The sequence below is a fragment of the Leptodactylus fuscus genome, chromosome 1 (genome assembly GCF_031893055.1).
Source record: "Leptodactylus fuscus isolate aLepFus1 chromosome 1, aLepFus1.hap2, whole genome shotgun sequence".
NCBI classification, from domain to species: domain Eukaryota; kingdom Metazoa; phylum Chordata; class Amphibia; order Anura; family Leptodactylidae; genus Leptodactylus; species Leptodactylus fuscus.
Genome location: NC_134265.1, coordinates 200,679,347 through 200,700,762, shown reverse-complemented (window position 1 = coordinate 200,700,762; position 21,416 = coordinate 200,679,347). Strand labels below are relative to the sequence as shown.

The following is a 21,416-nucleotide window of genomic DNA, read 5'->3' as shown; positions in this document are numbered from 1 at the left end:
ATGTGTGACATACACATTGACCCTCATGTGACCCTTGGCATGTATGAAGCAGCAGTATTACCTCTCATCCATTAACCCCTTTTAGATGCAGTCCAAAAGTACCTTAATAACCAGTCCCCATTTTTCAAAACTGACGTCACTTTATATGGCAATAATTTTGAGATGCTATAACTTTTGTAACACAAGTGATTTTGAGAATGTTTTTGTCATGATAAATTGTGCTTCAAGTTAATGGTAAACATTGATCAATATTTTTGTATTTATTTATTGTAAAAAATAGGAAATTTGGAAAAAAAATTGCAAATAATAAATATTGTCTACTATATCTCTTGTGAGAAAGTGAGAGGCAGAGTACTGAAGTTCCGATATATCATCGCCCCAGGTTTTGGGAGACCGTACTGTGCTATTTGTGCTTTGCTTTTGTTTGTTCGTGTGGTTGGTAGTAAGCCACATGTATAGTTAGCTTCATATTGTTTAGTTAGTGCTCAAAAGAGTAAGGTTTTGTTTGAAGTTTCGCCTGAAGTTGAGGCCTGGTTCACATCTGCGTCGGTAATCCGTACAGGGGAGTCCGCATGGGGACCCCCCAAACGGACTAACGATCGTATTGGCAACCCCATTATAGTCTATAGGGTCTGTGTGCTTTCACTGCACACCGCTTGCCAATGTGCTCAGTAGTCTGTTCGGGGGGTGTCCACATGCGAACTCTCCTGAACGGATTACTGACACAGATGTGAACCAGGCCTGAGACTTTATTTTATCTTTCTTATTCTGTGCCTGACGTGAAGGTTTATTTATTTTGCTGTCTTTTCCAAATAAACCTGCTTACACCAGATATTGTGTCCATATGTGTCCAAACCTTAGTGTTGATGACCTTGCCACTTATTTCCATGATAAAATTGATAAGATCCGTCAGGAAATTACTGCCCAAGCCCCAGGTTACATTGATCTCCTCACCAACCACACTTCAGACTGTCCATTCTCATCTTTTGAACCTGTTACAGAAGAGGAAGTCTCCCAACTACTTTCTTCATCTTGCCCTACAACCTGCAGTAGTGACCCCTTACCCTCACATCTTCTCCAATCTCTGTCACCTGCTGTCACTACTTACCTTACTAAAATATTTAACTTCTCTCTCTCTTCTGGAATCTTCCCATCCTCCTTAAAGCATGCTGTTATAACTCCGCTATTAAAAAAACCCTCCCTGGACCCATCCTGTGCTGCTAACTATCGACCCGTCTCTAACCTCCCCTTCATCTCTAAACTCTTAGAACGCCTGATCTATTCTCGTTTAATCTGCTATCTCTCTGCTAACTCTGCTTGACCCCTTACAATCTGGTTTCCGCACTCTGCACTGTACTGAAACGGCTCTCACAAAAGTCTCCAATGATCTCCTAATGGCTAAATCCAATGGTGACTTCTCTCTTCTTATTCTTCTGGACCTCTCTGCAGCTTTTGACACTGTTGACCATCATCTCCTCCTCACTATGCTCCGCTCAGTCGGCCTCATGGACACTGCGCTCTCCTGGTTCTCTTCTTATCTCTCAGACCGCACTTTCAGTGTATCATTTGCGGGCTCTGTTTCTTCGCCTCTTTCTCTTGCTGTTGGGGTTCCTCGGGGCTTGGTCCTAGGCCCCCTGCTCTTTTCTCTCTACACAGCCCCCATTGGACAAACCATAGCCAGATTTGGCTTCAGGTACCATCTTTATGCTGATGACACCCAATTATACACATCTTCCCGTGACATCACCCCCGCACTCATACAGAACACCAGTGACTGTCTCTCTGCTGTCTCAAATATCATGTCCTCACTCTATCTGAAACTAAATCTCTCTTAGGGGGCGTTCACACTACCGTTGGTGTCCGATTGCAGTGTCCGTTGCTACTGTCCGTTCAAGATTTTAGCAACGGACACTAGCTGTGTCCGTTACAATTTCCATTCATTTCAATGGGATTTCATCTGTTGTCAGTTTGTGTCCGTTTGTGTCCTTAAGGGTCCGTTAACAACCATGTCCGTTTTTTCAAGCGGACAGAGAAATCACACATGCAGGATTTTTTTGTCCGTTTGAAAAAACGGACAGAAAGTGTCCGGTTTTTTTTTAACATTGAGGTCTATGGACAACGGCCATATAACGGACAGTAACTGATGGCCATCAGTTACAGTCCGTTTTTTTCTGTCCGTTTATTTTCTGCACATGCTCAGAAAGCATAAACAGCAAAAAAGAAAAAACGGACAGTATAAAAAACGGACACCAACTGATGCTAACTGATACTAATGTGTCCGTTTTTTTTAACTGATCCATTAAATGGATCAGTTAAAAAAACGGACACATTAACATCAGTTAGCATCAGTTAGTGTCCGTTTTGATAGGTGTCCGTTTTTTTTCTTTTAAACGGACACCTTCATAACGGACACCAACGGTAGTGTGAACGCCCCCTAAGACTGAACTACTACTGTTTCCACCATCTAACAGATCTGTCCCTGATATATCCATTGCAGTCTCTGGCCGTACTATAACTCCTAGGCAGCAGGCTCGCTGTCTTGGGGTCATGTTTGACACAGACCTTTCCTTAACCCCTCATATTGAATCACTCGCACGTTCATGTCACCTCCACCTCAAAAACATCTCCAGAATACGCCCTTTCCTTACTAGAGATACATTAAAGACACTTATTGTCTCTCTGATTCATTCTCGCCTTGACTACTGTAACTCCTTATTAATCGGTCTTCCCCTCACTAAACTCTCCCCTCTACAATATATTCTGAATGCAGTGGCCAGGCTGGTCTGTGCCAGTCATTACATTGGCTGCCTATTCATTATAGAAGGCTCTCCATAATGGCGCACCTCCCTACATTTCCTCCCTCATCTCCGTCTATTGCCCAACCTGTGTACTCCGTTCACTTAATGACCTAACACTTACATCCTCTATTTTCAGAACCTCCCACGCTCGTATACAAGACTTCTCCCGAGCTGCACCATTCCTCTAGAATGCTCTACCCCGGACAATCAGATTAACTCCCAATTTCTACAGTTTCAAACGCAAACTAAAGACGCATCTTTTCAGACAAGCCTATCACAATTTCTAACGTAAACCCTTAACCCTCCTCTGTCCCCGCTCCCACATTACCCCACATGATATGATGTCATCTCATGCTAACTTTATAGGTCCAAGCTCCATCCACATGTTAAAGGACACGACTGTCGACGGCTCATAAAGTCTTATGTTTATGTAATGACAGTCACCTCTATAACAAAAGTGTCTGACCTCTGTATAAGCAATGCCGCCCTTGCTACCTCTTGTGTCACCCCCTCTACCTCATAGATTGCAAGCTCTTGCGAGCAGGGCCCTCAGTCCCATTGTGTGAAATGACTTTCTTTGTAATGTATCTTTCTGTCTGTATTTAAACCCTACAAATTGTACAGCACTGCGGAATATGTTGCCGCTATATAAATAAAATTTATTATTATTATACCATTACTGCTACCTTCCCCACACTCAGCTTTATCTTGGCATCATCTTTTAATCGCCTTTAATTTATTTCAGGCATTAGAAGGCTTTCAAGTGTAACAGCGATTTTGCAGATGTACAAGAAATTTTCCCAAACAAGCTTTTTAAGGACCATTTTAGTTCTGAAGGACATTATAAAGGCCTATTTATTAGAAATCCTATAAATCACCCAATTTTCAAAACGGAATCCCTGAAATAATTCAAAACAGCATTTGGGAAGTTTGTTAACCCTTTAAGCATTCCATAGAAATTAAAACTATATGGAAGTGAAATTTAGAGATTCCATGTTTTTCAATAATTCATTCATTTAAGTGCTAAAATTAACACATTCACAAAGGGTTAAAGGAGAAAATGCATCTAACAGTATAAGGAAAATGTTTGTTTCTGTACCGTGTTAGCCAGTGGTAATGAATTATAAAAAACAAAAAACTTGCAAGTCTTCAGTAGGTGATACCTTTTTTAATGGCTAACTCATAATGATGACAGAATATGACGTTTCGAAGCTTTCTCTGAAGATATATCTAAAAACACTTTCTGCAGGCTGCATATATATATATATATATATATATCTGGATACAGGGATAGGATTTCAGGAGGGAGGGGGGGAAGAGGCTTATTACTATATACATATAAAAACAAATAATCAATCCCCAGTTCCCAGAGTCTTTATCTTTATGGCTGTCTTAGTTCAAAGATTTGTATAAAAAGACATAAATCCACATAATGTATTAAAACCACTATCTACAGACTTGAATAGGGTCATGCACTTGTACTCATAAATCAGTCGCTGTTTTCTTGATTTAAAGTTCCCTCTTGAAATCAAAATTTTCATGTCACTGGTGATATTATGATCTTCCTGGCAGAAATGTTTTGGCACGGGAAGGTCTATTCTCTGTTGTTTAATTGTATGGCGATGGGAATTGATTCTCATTCTGAGTTTCTGTCCGGTCTCTCCAACATATAGATTTTCAGTGGAACATTTGGTGCACATTATCAAATACACTACATTAGGTGTGTTACAGGTGAATGTACCTTGGATTTTATATTCCCTGTTATAGTTTGGTATCTCTATCCTGTCAGTGGTCAGTATGTGGGGGCAGGTTTTGCACCTTTTCTGTCCACATGGGAATGTTCCTGTGTTAGTTGGAGGTGACAGTGAGCTGCTAACAACCATATTCCTGAGGTTTGGTGGCTGTCTATAGCACAGGAGAGGGGGGTCTGGAAATATGGATTTTAGATGGTGGTCTTTTTGCAGTAGTGGATGTCATTTGCGTGTGATTCTTCTTAGCGTCTCCAGGTGTGGGTTATAAGTGACAACCAGGGGCACTCGATTGTTTTCCTGTTTGGTATCGTATTTTAATAAATCCGATCTTGGTATTCTGGTGGCCCTGGTGATTTGGTTATCAATTGTTCTTGGATGGTAACCCTGCCTCAAGAATGTGTTTTTGAGGCCTCCAAGGTATTCGTCTCTATCCACAGGGTCTGAACATATACGATAATATCTAATGGCCTGGCTATATAAAATGGAGTTCTTTATGTGTTTCGGATGAAAGCTATCCCATCTTAGGTAGGTTGGTCGGTCAATTGGTTTCCAATACAGTGATGTCTCAATTTTGTTGTCCTGTATCTTGATGACTGCGTCCAGGAAGTTTATTTCAGAGAAGGAGTGATTGAGCGTCAGGTTGATGTTGGGATGGAACTGGTTGAATTGTTCATGGAAGGTTTTCAGCTGTTGCTCAGACCCAGTCCAAATGATTAGGATATTGTCAATGAAACAGTAGTAGGCCAGAGGCCTGGTGGTGCAGGTGGATAGGAAGTCACTCTGAAGCTTGGCCATGAAGAGATTAGCATACTGTAGCGCTATAGACAGCCACCAAACCTCAGGAATATGGTTGTGAGCAGCTCACTGTCACCTCCAACCAACACAGGAACATTTCCATGTGGACAGAAAAGGTGCAAAACCTGCCCCCACATACTGACCACTGACACGCTAGAGATACCAAACTCTAACAGAGAATACAAAATCCCAGGTATGTTCACCTGTAACACACCTAATATAGTGTATTTGATCATGTGCACCAAATGCTCCACTCAAAATCTATATGTTAGAGAGAGACCAGCCAGAAACTCAGAATGAGAATCAATTCCCATCGCCATACAATTAAACAACAGAGAATAGACCTTCCCGTGCCAAAACATTTCTGCCAGGAAGATCATAATATCACCAGTGACATGAAAATTTTGATTTTAAGAGGGAATTTTAAATCAAGAAAACAGCGACTGATTTATGAGTACAAGTGCATAACCTTATTCAAGTCTCCAGATAGTGGTTTGAATACATCACGTGGATTTATGTCTTTTTATACAAATCTTTGAGCTAAGACAGGCATAAAGATAAAGAATCTGGGAACTGGGGATTGATTATTTGTTTTTATATGTATATAGTAATAAGCCTCTTCCCCCCTCCCTCCTGAAATCCTATCCCTGTATCCAGTTATATATATGCAGAAAGTGTTTTTAGATATATCTGGAGAAGGAGCTCAGAGGAAGCTTCAAAACGTCATATTCTGTCATCATTATCAGCCATTAAAAAAGGTATCACCTACTGAAGACTTGCAAGTTTTTGTTTTTTTATTTTCTAACAGTTTATGCAATTTCTCCCAAGCCCAGAAATAGCCCACATGTGGGTGTAAAGTGATACCAATAGAACGGAAACCCACAAAAGTGACCCCATTTTGGAAACTACTCCCTTGACAGAATTCATCCAGGGGTATACTGAGCATTTTGACCCTACAGCTGTTATTAATACTGGGATGTGTAAATGAAAAATGACTAAAATGTCACTTTATCCCCAAAGTTTTCATTTTCACAAGGGGTGAAAGGAGAAAAAGCTCGCCATTGCTCATGAACATGGGTATAACCCATATATAATTTTAATCTGCTATATGGGTACATTTCCCTGAATGGAAAGAGCGCTATTTGGTTTTGAGGGCAGATTTTGCTGAAATAGATTTCAGGTGCCATGTTGCATTTACAGAGCCCCTAGAGTACTAATACAATGGAAACCCCCAAAAGTGACCCCCATTTTGGAAACTACACTCTTCACAGAACATATCTAGGGGTAGAGTGAGCATTTTGACCTCACAGCTGTTTCACAGATTTTATTAACATTGGGACATGAAAAATTACTTCTTTTTTTTCCCAATAAACCAACAACTTGACTTCCGTCCATCCCAGCAGGATCAACTATGTACTGAAGACTCCTAGCAGTCTGGGGTCACTGGCCAGATCTCGGGCTGTAGAAAATATTCAATGGCACCACCCCACCCCCAATTTCGCAGAGGGGGTGCCAATTGGGGTCATTAACATGGCAGAGCTCCTTGGATGCCGCTGTCTCATTTGACTGCGGAATCCAAGGGTTTAAAACCCACAGTTGCAGCTAAGCTTATGGAGAAAGGTGTTAGCTGTCAGTTACAGCTAACACCCGCTCAAATAGTGTGATGGAGAAAAGCCAAGGGCGTAATAGTAAGGCCACTTGTGTTAAAGGGATTGTCCGGAAGAAACTCATATTTCTAAAATTAAGCTAAACACCCTCCCCCTGCCTAAAATCTAACTTACTTTACCAAAAATGTATAAATTACCCATATCGCCAGAACCACAACGTGTTGATGCATGGTTTATCCCACAGCGCTTTTCTTTTGCTGAGAAACGCAATGTGGGGCCTTATCCTTAAAGAGATTGTCCAGGTTTTTTTTTGTTAACTATGCCAGGAGAGTTGAAAAAAATAATACCCATCACTGGTACTACAGTTTATTACTGTCCCTGCCTGCTGTATACACAGTGCTCAAGGAGCGCTGTATACACAGCTGAGTGCCGTCATGATGTGGCACGCCTCTGACCCCAGCAGTCATGTGATTTGTTGACATCAGAGTCTGTTAGAGCTGCTGAGTCCTACAGGACCAAGATCAGCTCTATGCTAACATGCAGGAGGCTTTATTCACCCTGCAATTAGGGCTAAATGTACCAGCCCGTTACAGTGGAAATTGGCCTCTCCTCTCCCCCCCAAAAAAAGTGATCAGATGTCCCTAAAGGTGTATTATGACCTTATGGGGACACAATGTAAAAAAAATTTAATCAAAATAAAAAATGAAAAACAAAATTTAAATAAATTTTTAAAAAATACATAAAGTTACATGCCAATAAAACGCCCTTTTTACAGGTTCTTGCCCCACCCCAGACGACCGCAAGCAAATTAAAAATTACCATAAACAGAGAGGAAAAACTATTTTATTAAGTTTTTTAGTAGCACTTTGGGCTATTAAATAAAGAAAAAAAAAACGAAAAGTGAAAAACAGAAACGTTTTCCCTCCTCTTTTATTTATATTTTCCCGGATATAAAAAATGAAATAAAAACACATGCATAAATAAAAACATAAAAATAAAGCCCTATGTGTCACTGAAAAAAAGACGCAGAAATTAGTTGAATAATCTAAATAATAAAAATGTTACAGCCCTCAAAACTGAACCCGAAAACGAGCCTGGTCCCGAACTACAAATTGGCCTGGTACTTAAAGGGGTATTCCCATAACTCTTGTTCTGCAGCCTCCAGGCTCTGTGCTCTCTTCACTTCCTGGATTTCTCGGCACATTAGTGGGTGGCGTTTCACTTGCTCTGCTATGTTTGAAGTCAGTAATGAGGGATTGGTTGTAAATGCATTACCACAGTATAAAGCTGATGTGGAAACTGATGTAGCAGAGCTGGATCTGAGTCAGTTTGCATTACATACAGAGGTAACGGACCCCTTATCTCAGCCCTTATCAGCCAAATTTAATTAAACCGGCTGATAAGTGGAAAAGCTGAAGATAGCACAGAAATCCCGGAGCGCTCACCTCCCCCCTCCACTATCTGAGGAGCTCCTTTGCTTGTCCGTCCCTCCCTCCCCCACTGAGAGCAGGCAGCTAAGTAACTTGGGAAATGAGCAGATAAACCCAGTGGCCATAGAAATGCAGTGTCAACAATGAAGTGAATAAATTAAGATAGCGGACAAACAAAGCAGTTTTCATAAAGCAATGTACAGGGTGGCCATAATATAACCTCAGGTGTTTGGAATCGTGTGCAGGCTGACCCAATGGATGGAATCGCCTGAAAATTTGTACATGTGCTAATCAAGGCATGGGGAAACGGACGGCATGAAAAAAAATAAAATATAACCCTAAAAATCATCACCAACTGCTTCCTCGTGACAATGACACCCGCATCACATTTGCATTAAGGTTTCTGGCCAGAGTGGAAGTGGATACCAATTGGCCATGGAATATCCTGTGGAGCGACGAAGCGCATTTTCACCTGAATGGAACGGTCAACACACAGAACTGTCACATATGGGCCACCGAAAACCCGCGTGAGCTCGAGGGGGTTCCGCTGCATTCACCCAAGGTGACCGTTTGGTGTGGGTTCACCTCATCGTTCATGATCGGACCGTTCTTTTTCGAAGATTTGGGCCCAACTGGGGTTGCCACCTGTTCCGTAACAGTAGCGAGGTACCGGACAATGCTGGAAACAGTGGTCGTTCTCCAACTCCAACAGCGGCAGTGTCTGCAGACAATCACCTTAATCCAGGATGGAGCCCCTCCTCACATCGCAAATCCTGTGAAGAACGTTCTTCATGCACATTTTCCCAATGACAGGATTTTGAGCCGCTCATTCCCTACAGCGTGGCCACTGCGCTCTCCGGATCTCACTCCTTGTGATTTCTGGTTGTGGAGACACTTGAAGGAGCGTGTTTATCGGGGGAATGTCGAAACCCTCCCTGACCTCAAAGACCGCATCACGTTGGCAGTGCGCAGCATCTCACCGGAGACGCAAGCGTCGAGCACATTCTGAATAGGATGACCATGCTCACCATGATGGCGGCCACATTGAACAGTCATGCTAGTCGGTAGTCCAAATGGGACATCCCCAAGTATCGACAGACGGGTTTTGCGCCGCGCACTCACTGTACAGCGCCACATTATCCCCTGGTGGGGAGTTTTCGTATTAAATTTTTTTCATGCCATCCGTTTCCACATGCCTTGATTAGCACACATACAAATTTTCAGGCAATTCCGTCCATGACTCCAAACACCTGAGGTTATATTATGGCCACCCTGTAGTTAGGAAAAGTCTTAAATCCACACAAACTAGCAGTATAGATAGGATGCTTTTCATGGGACAACCCCTTTAAGTGGTTAAAGTACTTTTAGGCTGTCTTGAAGGGGTTAATATGGGGGCACAAATCCAGGAACACCGTACCCTATGCAATTCACCGCCCACTCACCCTTATACCATAGGACAAGTACCCTGCCCCGATTACACATGTTCAGGAAACACTGATATACACCAAACGGTCCGATAACTCAGTACATGCAGCAGTCACTATGGCATTGAGGACGAGCTATGGACACGTCGTGGCGCCCACACACTTCAGACCGAGGCCGTGCTCCTCTCTGCTGCTCACTACTACACAACTCCACTGGAGGAGGCGGCGCTGTACGGTTCCGTGCGTCAGCCTCGTGACCACAGCTCCGCTACATCATTGCCTTAGGTTTTCAGAGTAAGCCGTTTGGCGCCGTCGTGTGTGTTACGTCATCTATGTAGCATGGTCCACGCACCGCTCATTGGTGACTTCCCATGTGCGGCCGCGCTCACGGTTCCTCGCTTCTCTCTAGTTTAACTATAATAAACCCCCATGAGTTTGTGTTGTATAGAGCGGCGCTTTCAGGACGATTTTAGGAAAGTTCTTGTAACCTACACAAACTGGGAGGGGACGTACGTTTGCGTGCGCGTTTACGTCACCTTTTCGCGCAGGCGCACACCTTTCCTGTGCGGCGGCGTGTGACGTCAATTGCGGCGGAGAGTGCTGGAGCTCAGGCAGTTGGTTGTAGTGCCCGCGTTCGGTGACGGTTAAACGTGAGCCGGTAGAGGTCGAATAGCGAAACCTTTCCCTTTACAGAGTTCCCGTAAAGATCCCGAGGTCGCTAACGCCGCTCTTCAGTCGGTACATCATGAGCGTGGAGGCGTACGGGCCCAGCTCGCAGACTCTCACCTTCCTGGACACGGAGGAGGCCGAGCTTCTCGGGGCCGATACTCAAGGATCGGAGTTCGAGTTCACCGACTTCACTTTGCCCAGCCAGACCCAGACTCAGGGGCAAACGCAAAGCCAGCTGGACGGGCAGGTATGTCCGGTCGCTTCCGGGATGCAGTGGAGAGAGCGCGGCCTTCTCTGCACCTGCGCGCTCGCGTGAAGTGCCCCGGTATCCTGGGCGCTCTGCCCTGCCTGCCACCGAGGCTGCTGCACGTGCTCAGAGATCTCTTCAACTTTCCTCACTGCACCATTTCATTCGTGTTAGTTTTCTACACTGTCCTGTAGGGAAGTGCCTGTAAGGAGCAGTTCACATTGAGGTTTTGGAGATAGTTTCCGCTCCTAAAACTTCATTCCCAAACTCCCCCACTTAGGGGTTCAGTGACAGATGTCTGTTCGTTTTCTCCGCATGTTGGAGAGAGATGGGGAAATTCATTGCTAGAATCTTGTTGGGTGATCAGTTACTTAAACACCATATGGATAACATCACACCATAATGGGGGAAATCCCCACAAGGTTTTTAACACGTTTCCTGCTTCCAAAAAACCCAAGTACAGGTTAGAAGATATAACATACGCTGCTGTTCACATTTAAGGAGAGATTGTGTTAGTATCCATTGGCACTGCTTAGCCCTGCTGCAGAGGCGTTCTCTCCTGACTTGTATACCTTATGTAATCTTATTTACTTTTCTTGTAGTTCGCTGCCCGTTTTATAAGGAGAATATGGTTGTTTTATTCTTAATCATCTTGGAGGAATTCTAATGCACTAAGAACCTGCCTCTGTGGTGACATGAGTACATTATCTCTAAAGAGCAGCCACATTAGATGTTCTCTAAGATAGGAAGTGTTTATATCATTGCAAAGCAGATCTCTGGAACCAGGGCATAGACGTGTCATTAATTTGTCTACTGATATCGCTGCAGAGGGGCCGACCTCATAGCTCAGTGTCATCGCTGGGTGATGAGGAACATCCCCATTTGCAAGACAAGTTTATAGAAGTTTACTGCCCATGTGGCTGACCCTGCTAGCAGTGCAGGGATGTTGGCAGCTGACACTAACTACAGATAATGGTAAAACTGAATTCAGCACTCTGCCAACTTTACATTGGTATATAACACTCCCTCTCGAAGACCCTGTTCACATCTGCGCATGGGTTTCTGTTTATGGAGCCTGCTTGGGGACCCCCTAAAGGGAAACCTAATCTACGGTCTTTAGGAAACCAGCGGCTTCTCATAGACTAAATGGGGTCTGTGTGATTTTCGCTCAGTTTTCACACAAAAAATGCGGAGAGAAAAGTCTTGCTTATAGCGCTTTTCTCACCACATTTTTCATGCGGGGGGTTGTGAATGGAACACAGGTGTGAACTGGCCCTTAGAGGACATGAAAGGTCCTCTTTAAGGGGAATCTGTCAAAGTACCTGCAATTAGGTTTATAATGAGGCAATTCTTCAGTTTTTACTGAGTTTGCTATCCAGACTTCTTAAGTTTCTCAAAATTCTGTCATCCCCCTTCTCAGCATAAACTTCCCATTCTGGTCTGATAAGGCTGGTCTTACACGACCGTAGTTAAAGACCGCAAATGGTCCGCTATTGAGGGTTTTCAATTGCGGACACATTATAGTCAATGCGGTCTCTTACACCACCAGATATTTTATCCGTGGTATGCCAGGCCGCAACCGAGGTCCGCACTTTATAGAACATGTCCGTAATTCACGGCACTGCACGGACTCGCCCATAGAACTCTATGGGTGAGTGCGGCAGTTTACGGGCATCTGCGGAGTCTATGTTGCTGATCAGCAACTTGCGGACCGTAAAAGCATTACGGTCGTGTAAGACCAGCCTAACTTTCAACCTTCTGCTACGCATAGTCCAGAGTTTGTTGTGTTGACTATTGCCTCTGAATGTCGTGTCCAATGAAAAGTCCTAAAGGTATTGCTATAGTAATTGCCCCCATAAAACAAAAAATATACATATTTGCCTCAACAATTTTAAGTGTTAAAGGGAGTCTTATCATTTCCTAGTTTTATATTTTTTAAATAAGCATATCTTTACATAGCCTTTAGAAAGGTAATTCTAGGCATTCCTGGATCCTCACAGCCGTTTTTGAATTAAACCAGTTTTCTTCATATGCATATTAATCTTCAAGGAGCATCAGAGCCGTTATCCCTGTGCCCTGAGCACCCCTGTGTCATCAGCTGCCTCTGTTTCTCACCGCCCTCTTCTTGAAAGATGATCCTTCCTTCTACACCTCTTCACTACTTCCAGAGCAGCTAGTCATGTACAGCACAATTATCTCACACATGCGGATGACATCCGGATAGCACCCCCGATGCTCCTTGAAGATTAATTTGCGTATGAGAAAACCGGTATAATCCAAAAATGGCTCAGAGGAAAGACAGGTATGCCTAGAATAGCCTTCCTAAAGGCTATGTAAAGATATGCTTAGTTCAAAAATGATCTAGGCAATGATGGACTCTCTTTAAATGTTCAGATAACCCCAGAATGGTGCTGTTGACTAAAACCTATCCCATAATAAAGCAACCCATTGTATGTATGTAATAAAGTTCCCATCACTATCATTGGCTGCATCCTTTAGAGGGTAAATGGGTTTTTCCTCATTGGGCTCTTGCTAAATAAGAACCTTGACCTGGCATAGTTACATTTTCACCGTCTCACCATATAAGTCCTTCACTAAAGTGAATTGCATTGAGACTCCGTGGGTGCTACAGCTGCATCTTGTAGACACAAAAATATTGAGATCAGCTAGATTTTTTTTGAAACTTGAAGTCACAGTAACCGTAGAGTTGTTGTGCAATTGTATTCGCTTACCTTAGGGAAAGAGTTGCAGGTCAACACAACTAGCTTTATTGGTGAGGTGAGAATGTACCCTTAGACTCTCACCCAAGAAAGATTCAATGATAGTAGTGTCCTAAAATATTAGTTATAACTTGCAAATCGCCTGTTGAAAAAATAAGCCCTCATACGACGCTGTTCATGGAAAGATAAAGAAGATGAGCCTCTTGCATGTGAAAATGGTGGAAAAATTGTTCGGACTTTTAGGTCTGCAGAAGACGGTCTGGTTCCTAAAGAGGTTAATTCCTTGTCCTAGGACACTTAACTGTCGTAAGGTTAAGTTCACACAGGACAGATTTGCTACTCAGCAAAATCTGCATTATAGAAGTTGAAATCCTGTGCCTTCTGCGGAAATATCAAGCATGCTAAGGGCTAGTTCACACGTGAACAAAGGGGCGGATTTTGACAGCGAATTTCGCTTCAAAATCCGCCCCTTTACAACAATGGTCTATGTAGATAGCATTTTTTTTTTTTTTTCTGCTAGCAGAAAAAAAGAAGCAAGATAACATTTTTTTCAGGCGGAAGCCGCGGCGCGCTGAGCTGCGGCTTCCGCCTTTCAGCAGCGCCCTCCGATGTCGTCTCATTCATTTGAGCCGGCTACGGAGGGGAAAACCGTGATGGTTGTGGCAGGCGGGTTTTGACCAGAGAGTGACGCAGCTTCCACGTCACTCTCTGTATCAAAATCCGCCCCCATGTGAACGAGCCCTAAGAATATGAAATCTGCAGTAAATCCTAAAATACTTGGTGGATTTATTTTTTTAATCATTGAAGTGTGTACAAAATACCTTTGTACAGAACAACCAATCACAAGGCAGTTTATTTTTCAAGACTTCTATAAAAAATGAAAGCTGCAATGTGAATGGTTGCTGTAGGAAACGGTTTTCATAACTTTTTTGACAGGGTTAGTACTAGATCATGAAGAGAAGAGAAGAATAGTATGGTAGGGTCTCTTTCCTTCAGGCTGGAGTCACGCTTAAAATTTTGGTGCAGGATTGGATTCAAGAGGGAAAGAAGAAATCCTTCCTTTTGGATTCACTTACTGTGACTGTAGCATACTATAACTGCGGTCTATTTTTTGTATTTCTATGAACTGGCTATGACGGGAGCTGTATGTTTGTACCTGCTACAAGCTGAGTTGGTTTTAGGGCGATTAATCGAAAAATAAATGAAACTGGACATCAACCAGGTTGACAGACGTGATTTTGTTCACCTAGGTTATTTCGGTTTAGCTATTACATTATTTGCAAGGTTCTACCTGCGTAATAGGATCTGCTATTATTCTCTGGGGTCTTCTCTACAGTATACACTTACAGATGTCAGTTCTGGGAGCAAGTATAAGTTTTTGGGGGGGGTTTGTTTTGTTTTTCCTCTCTCTCACCAAACCTGTATAATATACACTTACTGTGCACGTTATTTGATCTGAATTTACGTTAGATTTTTAGTAATGATGATCAATAATCTTTCATGGGAAAAGTAATGTCTATATCTACTGAGGTACTTCATAGTATCCTGTCCATCACTCAGAGCCTACCTACCAACTTGTTGAAGAATACTGGAAGCAGGAAGAGACAGTACACAAGGTTGCTGAGAGAGGGAGATGGTGAAACCTTTAATACTACTGCCTATGGGGCCATGACAATCTTTTATTTGTCTCTACCCAGGCCTACATTTCCACTAACTGCAGCTCTGGTGATCTTTGTACAGGTCCCAATGTGACGTCAGCAGTGACTTTCCATTTGTGCTGGGTGACCGCTGCTGCAATTGCTTGGCCTCAGCCGTGACCTCTTCACAAATGGAAAGTGAGAGGGATGAGTTAAAAAAAAAAAAATTATCGCAGCTTCAGCAGCCCTATTAAACATTTAAAGTGTCAGCAACTCATTTCAGAAAAAACAATGAAGTTAAATTTGAAATAAGTTTCAGCTTTTTCTCCTGATGTTTCGTGTGGAAAGCACACGGACCCCATTATAGTCTATGGGGTCAGCGGGTTTCCTGAAGGTAACTGCTATTTAATGCGTATAGGTTTCCATTCGGGAGGGTCCCTATGCGGGCTCCCCGAACACTGATGTGAACTGGGCCTTAGGCTGCTTTCACACTACCTTAGAAGTATGTGCCAGCACAGCTTATGCTACTTTATTCCAAGCCTTTGGATAGGTCATCATTGTCAGATCGGTGGGGTTCTTTTACACCGCACCTCTGTCAATCAGCTGTTTGGAACATGGTTATGGAATTGGATGCAGACAATGCCATAAATTGTGTAGTGACAAATCGGCTCTCATTCACATGAAGCTGCAACAGCCCAGCCAGAACGTAGTGTGAGTAGGACTCCGGATGACATCTAGAAGGGTCACCAATGAGACTAAGAATTTGCAATTTGTGCCAAGACTTTTAAGACTTTTTTTTTTTTCCGCAATGCAGAAGAGATAAGATGTCAACAAAGTGTTATTTGTTGTGTTTTGCCCCTTGTGACTTTTCTTCATCAAAATAGTCTTGATTGGCAGATCTGCATAGCCACCTAAGGAGGTAGCTATGATTCTGTTATGTGACCATTTGGCCTGGTGGTAGCTACGGGTTGGTTCACACTAGCGCTTGTATTCCGTCCGGAAAGAGTCTGCATGGACAACCCCGGATGGAATACAATCGCAATTGGAAGCGATGTACTGTCAAAGCACACGGACCCCATAGACTATAATGGGCTCTGTGTGCTTGCTGCACATTGACCACACAATACAAGTGCTAGTGTGAACCAACCCTTAGGCTGGCTGTTTTATCAGTAGGTCTGTTGTCTAACCCCTCACAGTTTGTCTTCTGATGAATTGCACAGCCACAGATCCCCAGTAGCCTAATATACAGCACAGTGGTTCCCTATTGTTTGCCAACCTCATGCGTCATAATGTGACTTTCCTGCATTTCTTCCGATATTGCTTGGTTCACCAAAAGTTTTAAAACAATTGTAATTTTTTATAGTAACTGTAGCCGTCAAGAAACCACATATATACCGTACCTAGCTCATTTTCTGTTAGGAAAAAAAAACAGGCTGTGCCAGTTCAGACAGATCCAATTGTCAATAATTTCATTAGTTGATCTATTAGCATGTTGTGCTTTTTTTTTTTTTTTTCTTTTTCTTCCCCCCCTTCCAAGGTGGAATAGAGCAATAAACATAAATGTGAACATGGATCTGAACTCTTGTCATGGTAGAAATGACTGGAGGTTCTGAGCTGTAATTCTAAGCTGCAAGTTAAGTAGCTTTATGGAGAGTCTTGTGTACATATTACTATAGTTGTTTAACTAGTTCTGTGACCAGGATGTGTTGGTATAAATTGGTACCTGTCATGTAATAATACATAAATCCTTTGTTCTTTCAGAGATGGGATTCTGGTATGTGGCAAGTGCAGCATATTCTTTATCACAAAATCATTTGCTCTCACAGTGGAAACCTATACTGTGTCTGCGATGGTGCATGCAGCTTTTTACACATTTGAGTTCCAGACTGTACATTTTGGCGGCTACGTATTTGCATCTAATATTATGACTACAAAACAAAATAGTTAGGTCATAAATGCCCAAAATAGGCTGATCCGTAGAGAGGAGCTTTCGTGTCCTCGTGCACATGCGGTTATATATACCACTAGAAAGTCGACAGTCCACTGAATTCAGCGCACTGTTGGCTTTCCCATTATGTGCCCCAGAGCTGGAGAAGTCAGTGCCGTTAGCTTCGGCATAGACTTGTACTGGGGGAGCGTTCCTCACAGCTCAGTGTAATTCCCGAGTGGTATGCCCCCTCTGACAGTACAGGGCTATGGACAAGTACTATTGGGGGGCGTTCCTCACAGCCCAGCTAGACTGTCAGGTGGTTTTAGTCCCCAGTTCTCCTGATCAGTCATGCCTCCAGTGATCAGACACTTATCCCCTTTCCACAGGATAAATTTACCAGTTTAAATTGTATTTATGGTATAAAATACTGCACTATTACGAGCCATTAAATAATTTCTGTGTGCGTATGCTGCCAGGGTTTAGCATCCCAAACCAGTCTCCGTCATCATGTTTGTTTCTTAAAGACTCCCAACTGAGATGTGAATAAAAGATTCCTTGCCTTGACTAAGTTGTTGCCAAATTTGTGGACTTGGTATTTGCTGTACTATTATGGCAGATGTCTGGTTGAGGGTAATAAAGACCAAGTGCCCCCATAATTAATACTGCCCAACTTTCCCCTTATATAAATACTTGTCCGCCTTATAAATGGTTCCTCATATAAAATGCCACTTTTGACCACTAAAGTGTGCATGAAAAACTAAGTTATACTCGCCTGCCTTGAATCCCTTGATGCATGGAGACTTGATGTCTTACTAACGGCTCAGTTTTATAAGCCACAAGAAGGGTCATTTTCACAGAAGAGGTACAGCAAAGAACAAGGGGCAGGATGTTGTCAGGTCATGTGGTAGATCCTAATAGTATCTGCAGCAGCAAAAAGACCTTCTGTTTAAACTGTTCACACTGACCATGTGACTTATTGCAGAAGATAAAGCACAGGATGGTAATAATAGTAGTGTGTACGTATCCTTACAAAAATCAAAGTAGCCAATTTACTGATTTGTTTTGTATTGGATGTTCATCCCATTCCCGTCTTCAAGAATTTTTTCAAGCTGCACCAGTGCAATCCGATTATTCCCCAACTACAGAAGCTTCAAAACTGCCCTAAAATCACGTGTTTGGTCAGGCTTATCACATGACCTGATCATAGTGTAGAGTGCGGAAGTATAGAATAACACTTTTTATCCTTCCTTCTCTATTCCTCAGATCCTGTCCTCTCCATCTAGAAGTTACCCTGCGCTCCTTGCACTTAGTATCTGTTTATTCACAGATACCGGCTGGTGACGGCTCATACAGCTTCAGCTACATAGCCTTTTCTATTAAAAGGTGGCCAGACCATTGTACCAAACAAGCCCTCCGACCTCTAGTGTCCCCCTATCTCCTCATGTAAGCTTTAGCGAGCAGGGTCCTTAACTCCTATTGTTTGATTTGTGTATTTCTTTCACATTGTAATGTCGTGTCACTTATTGTCTGTTCGTGTGTTCTCTGATTTGTAAAGTGCTACGGAATATATTGGCGCTATATAAATAGTTGTCTTCCCCAAAATGGTATAAAAACTACTACTTGGACCACATAATAGGTGTCCTCTAAAATCCAAAACGTCTAAAAATACAATTTTGGACATTTTTCAAAGATTCAAAAACTTGACAAACTTTATAAACTTGGTTTCGCTGGGATCGTGTCAATCCAAAGAATATAAGGAACCATTCATTTTAACTGCACCGTAACCACAGTAAAAACAAAAACCCTAAATTTGCCATTTATCTATATTATAGTAAAGTTATATAGTAACACGTTTCCTGCTTAAATAGTGACTTCTCAGGGTTAATATGCCTACGTTCTTTTATTATTGCCAACTTCGTATTCTGTCATGACTAAAAGTACTCCTTAAAAATGAGTATTTTTACTCTTAGGGGAAGGGGTGGCTTAGAGCGACCTCTGCCTTAAAGGGGTTGTCCTGCCCAAAATGGACTAAAAAAAAAAAAATCATTGTTTTAATGGAGGGGGGGGGGGGAAATCATACTCTCCTTTCGCTCATACTCCGGTGCCTCCCTGTGTGGTCTGGTCTTCTCTGTCCACTGATAACTTGTGGCCTCAGTGAAGTACATGCAGTGTCTCTAATGTGACATCTCGGGTCTCGTCCTGAGGCCGCTGATTTGGCTTCAGTGGATAGGTGACTGTTGAGGCCCATCGGAGAACCATGGGAAGACGCCAGAGCAATATGACAGGACCGCGCCTGGAGAACACCGGCGCACCAGACAATTGAGTGTGATTTTTTTTTTTTTTTTTTTTTTTTTTTTTTTTTTCCTTGCTCAGCATACTTAAAATGCCATGAGTAAGGGAGGGTTACTCCCGAAACATGTAGGCTGTTTTTCTTCTTTTTTTGTGGACACATGATGTGTTTTTAATTCTCTATTAAAAGTTATGTCTTAATTTATAAGAAGGGTCTCATCTTGATTTGGTGCTGCAACCATATTTAAAATTTGCCTGGACAACCTCTTTATAGTTTTTTTTTTTATATTTTTGTACGTATATTTACAGTGTATACTTGTTTGATATATTCATAGATTTATCTTTATCTCTTGTAGGTTAATGGCCCAGATGGTATCCTACAGAATGGCACAGTGGATGATAGTGTGGGTAAAACAAGTCAATTGCTGGGTGAGCTGAATTTTGAGGAGGATGAAGAAGATACATACTATACGAAGGATCTTCCAGTGCATGCCTGCAGGTTGGTGTCATGTTCTCTGTTGTAGTGAATATACTGAACAGAAGAGATTGATTTAGGCGTATAAGGGTTAAATCTAGTGCTGATTTATATAATAAAAAAAATGAGACCGGCTCTATCTTGCTGCAGTTTAACTACATCACAAACTGTAACAAATTTGTGACACTTGCCTATGAATTCATAGGCATTGATGTTGCCTCTGAATCCACCCTATTCACTTTAGGGTTTTCCCACACACAACTGTTAATGCAACAACCGTGTCCTACATATGTTTCTGCCATGCATTTTGGGCATTCAGTATCTAAATGCCAATACTTGCATCTTGATAACAGGTGTGAGTAGAGTCTCATTTACTATGGTAGGTCTCCAGCTTCTGTCATTCTCAACTCACACAGGTGATGGGGATGCAAGTCACCGTGTTGAGTATACTGTCAGACGGTCAGTGTCAGGCAGGAGCAGACAAGGGGTTTAATTCTGAGCTCTGACACTGGGTGCCCATGATTGTAGTTCTGAATCACACCTCCTTCCCTTCTGACATTACAGAGCTTAAATAACATTTCAGAATCAGTAGAGTGGCATCTATTAGCAGATACATGAATTGGTGGAGATGCTGAAAGCTCATCTTTTAATCTTGTAATACAATTAGAATCAAGTCAGATGTTTTACTTAACTTTTGTTTTTCCTTTTCTAACCTAGCTATTGTGGCATACATGATCCAGCTTGTGTGGTCTACTGCAACACCAGCAAAAAATGGTTCTGCAATGGACGTGGCAACACCTCTGGCAGGTACGAAAGAAATTTCATTTGACGGAGCAAGCATACTCGCTCATTATAAAACTATAATGCAGCAGTAAACAGTTGCGAATGTAATGAAAAAAGATAAGTTTATTGGGGGGGGGCACACATTGTACAGTTGAAAAGAGGTTCTAGTGCTCTTAGGCTTACTCTAGATTGGATATAAGATGTGTGTGCATGGATGCATACAGGTTACATGTGGTATCTTGTGGCGCATTTGCTCACAGATGTTGCACCAGGACCTGTAGAGCCTGCACTCTCGAAGCAGACATCCCTTCTGATCCCATAAATGTTCAATTGGTGATAAAGTGATACTAGGCAGGCTAAAAGTGTTGTGAAGACATTTCTGAAAAACCATGCTGTGGGTGAGCAATGCCAGTTGAGACAACACATGTGGCCACAGGATGCCCTGCACATATTGAGGAGCTTTTAGTCTCCCTCAAATCACTAGTAGGATGTGATTGCTTCCCAGAGCCACCAGCAGTTGAGGGAAGGGTGTTGCTCCCAGCAAAGGTGGGATTGAAGTGCTCACCACAAGGCCGTCATTCTCATAGTGACCATTGTCTGATCTCAAGCAAAACCTGGCACTAAAGACAATATGGATCCAGTCTGTAGCAGCACAGTCTTTCTGTTTTTCTACTCCACCTCAAAAGGCAGCGACAATTACTGGCTGTCAAAGCAGGCACATAATGGGTGTCATGATGACCTTTCTGATAACTACCTGGAAATAGTCCGAGGAGAGACAGACGGTGCCACCTGTTTCTAAGTGATGGATGAGGAAACTGTGGGGGACAATCTCCCCTCTCTATCCCATCTGCCTGAGACATA

General features: G+C 42.6%; 1 protein-coding gene across 2 annotated transcripts in view; it reads left to right on the top strand.

Moving 5' to 3' along the window:
* The first annotated feature begins 10,381 nt into the window (after positions 1 to 10,381).
* Positions 10,382 to 21,416, top strand: part of UPF1 (UPF1 RNA helicase and ATPase) — a 32,643-nt gene continuing 21,608 nt past the window's right edge. For both annotated transcript variants that reach the window (XM_075282026.1, XM_075282018.1), the window contains exons 1-3: positions 10,382 to 10,721; positions 19,654 to 19,796; positions 20,490 to 20,579. In XM_075282026.1, coding sequence (XP_075138127.1) covers positions 10,551 to 10,721; positions 19,654 to 19,796; positions 20,490 to 20,579 — 404 coding nt within the window. In that variant the 5' untranslated portion in view covers positions 10,382 to 10,550. The remainder of the gene's footprint in view (positions 10,722 to 19,653; positions 19,797 to 20,489; positions 20,580 to 21,416) is intronic.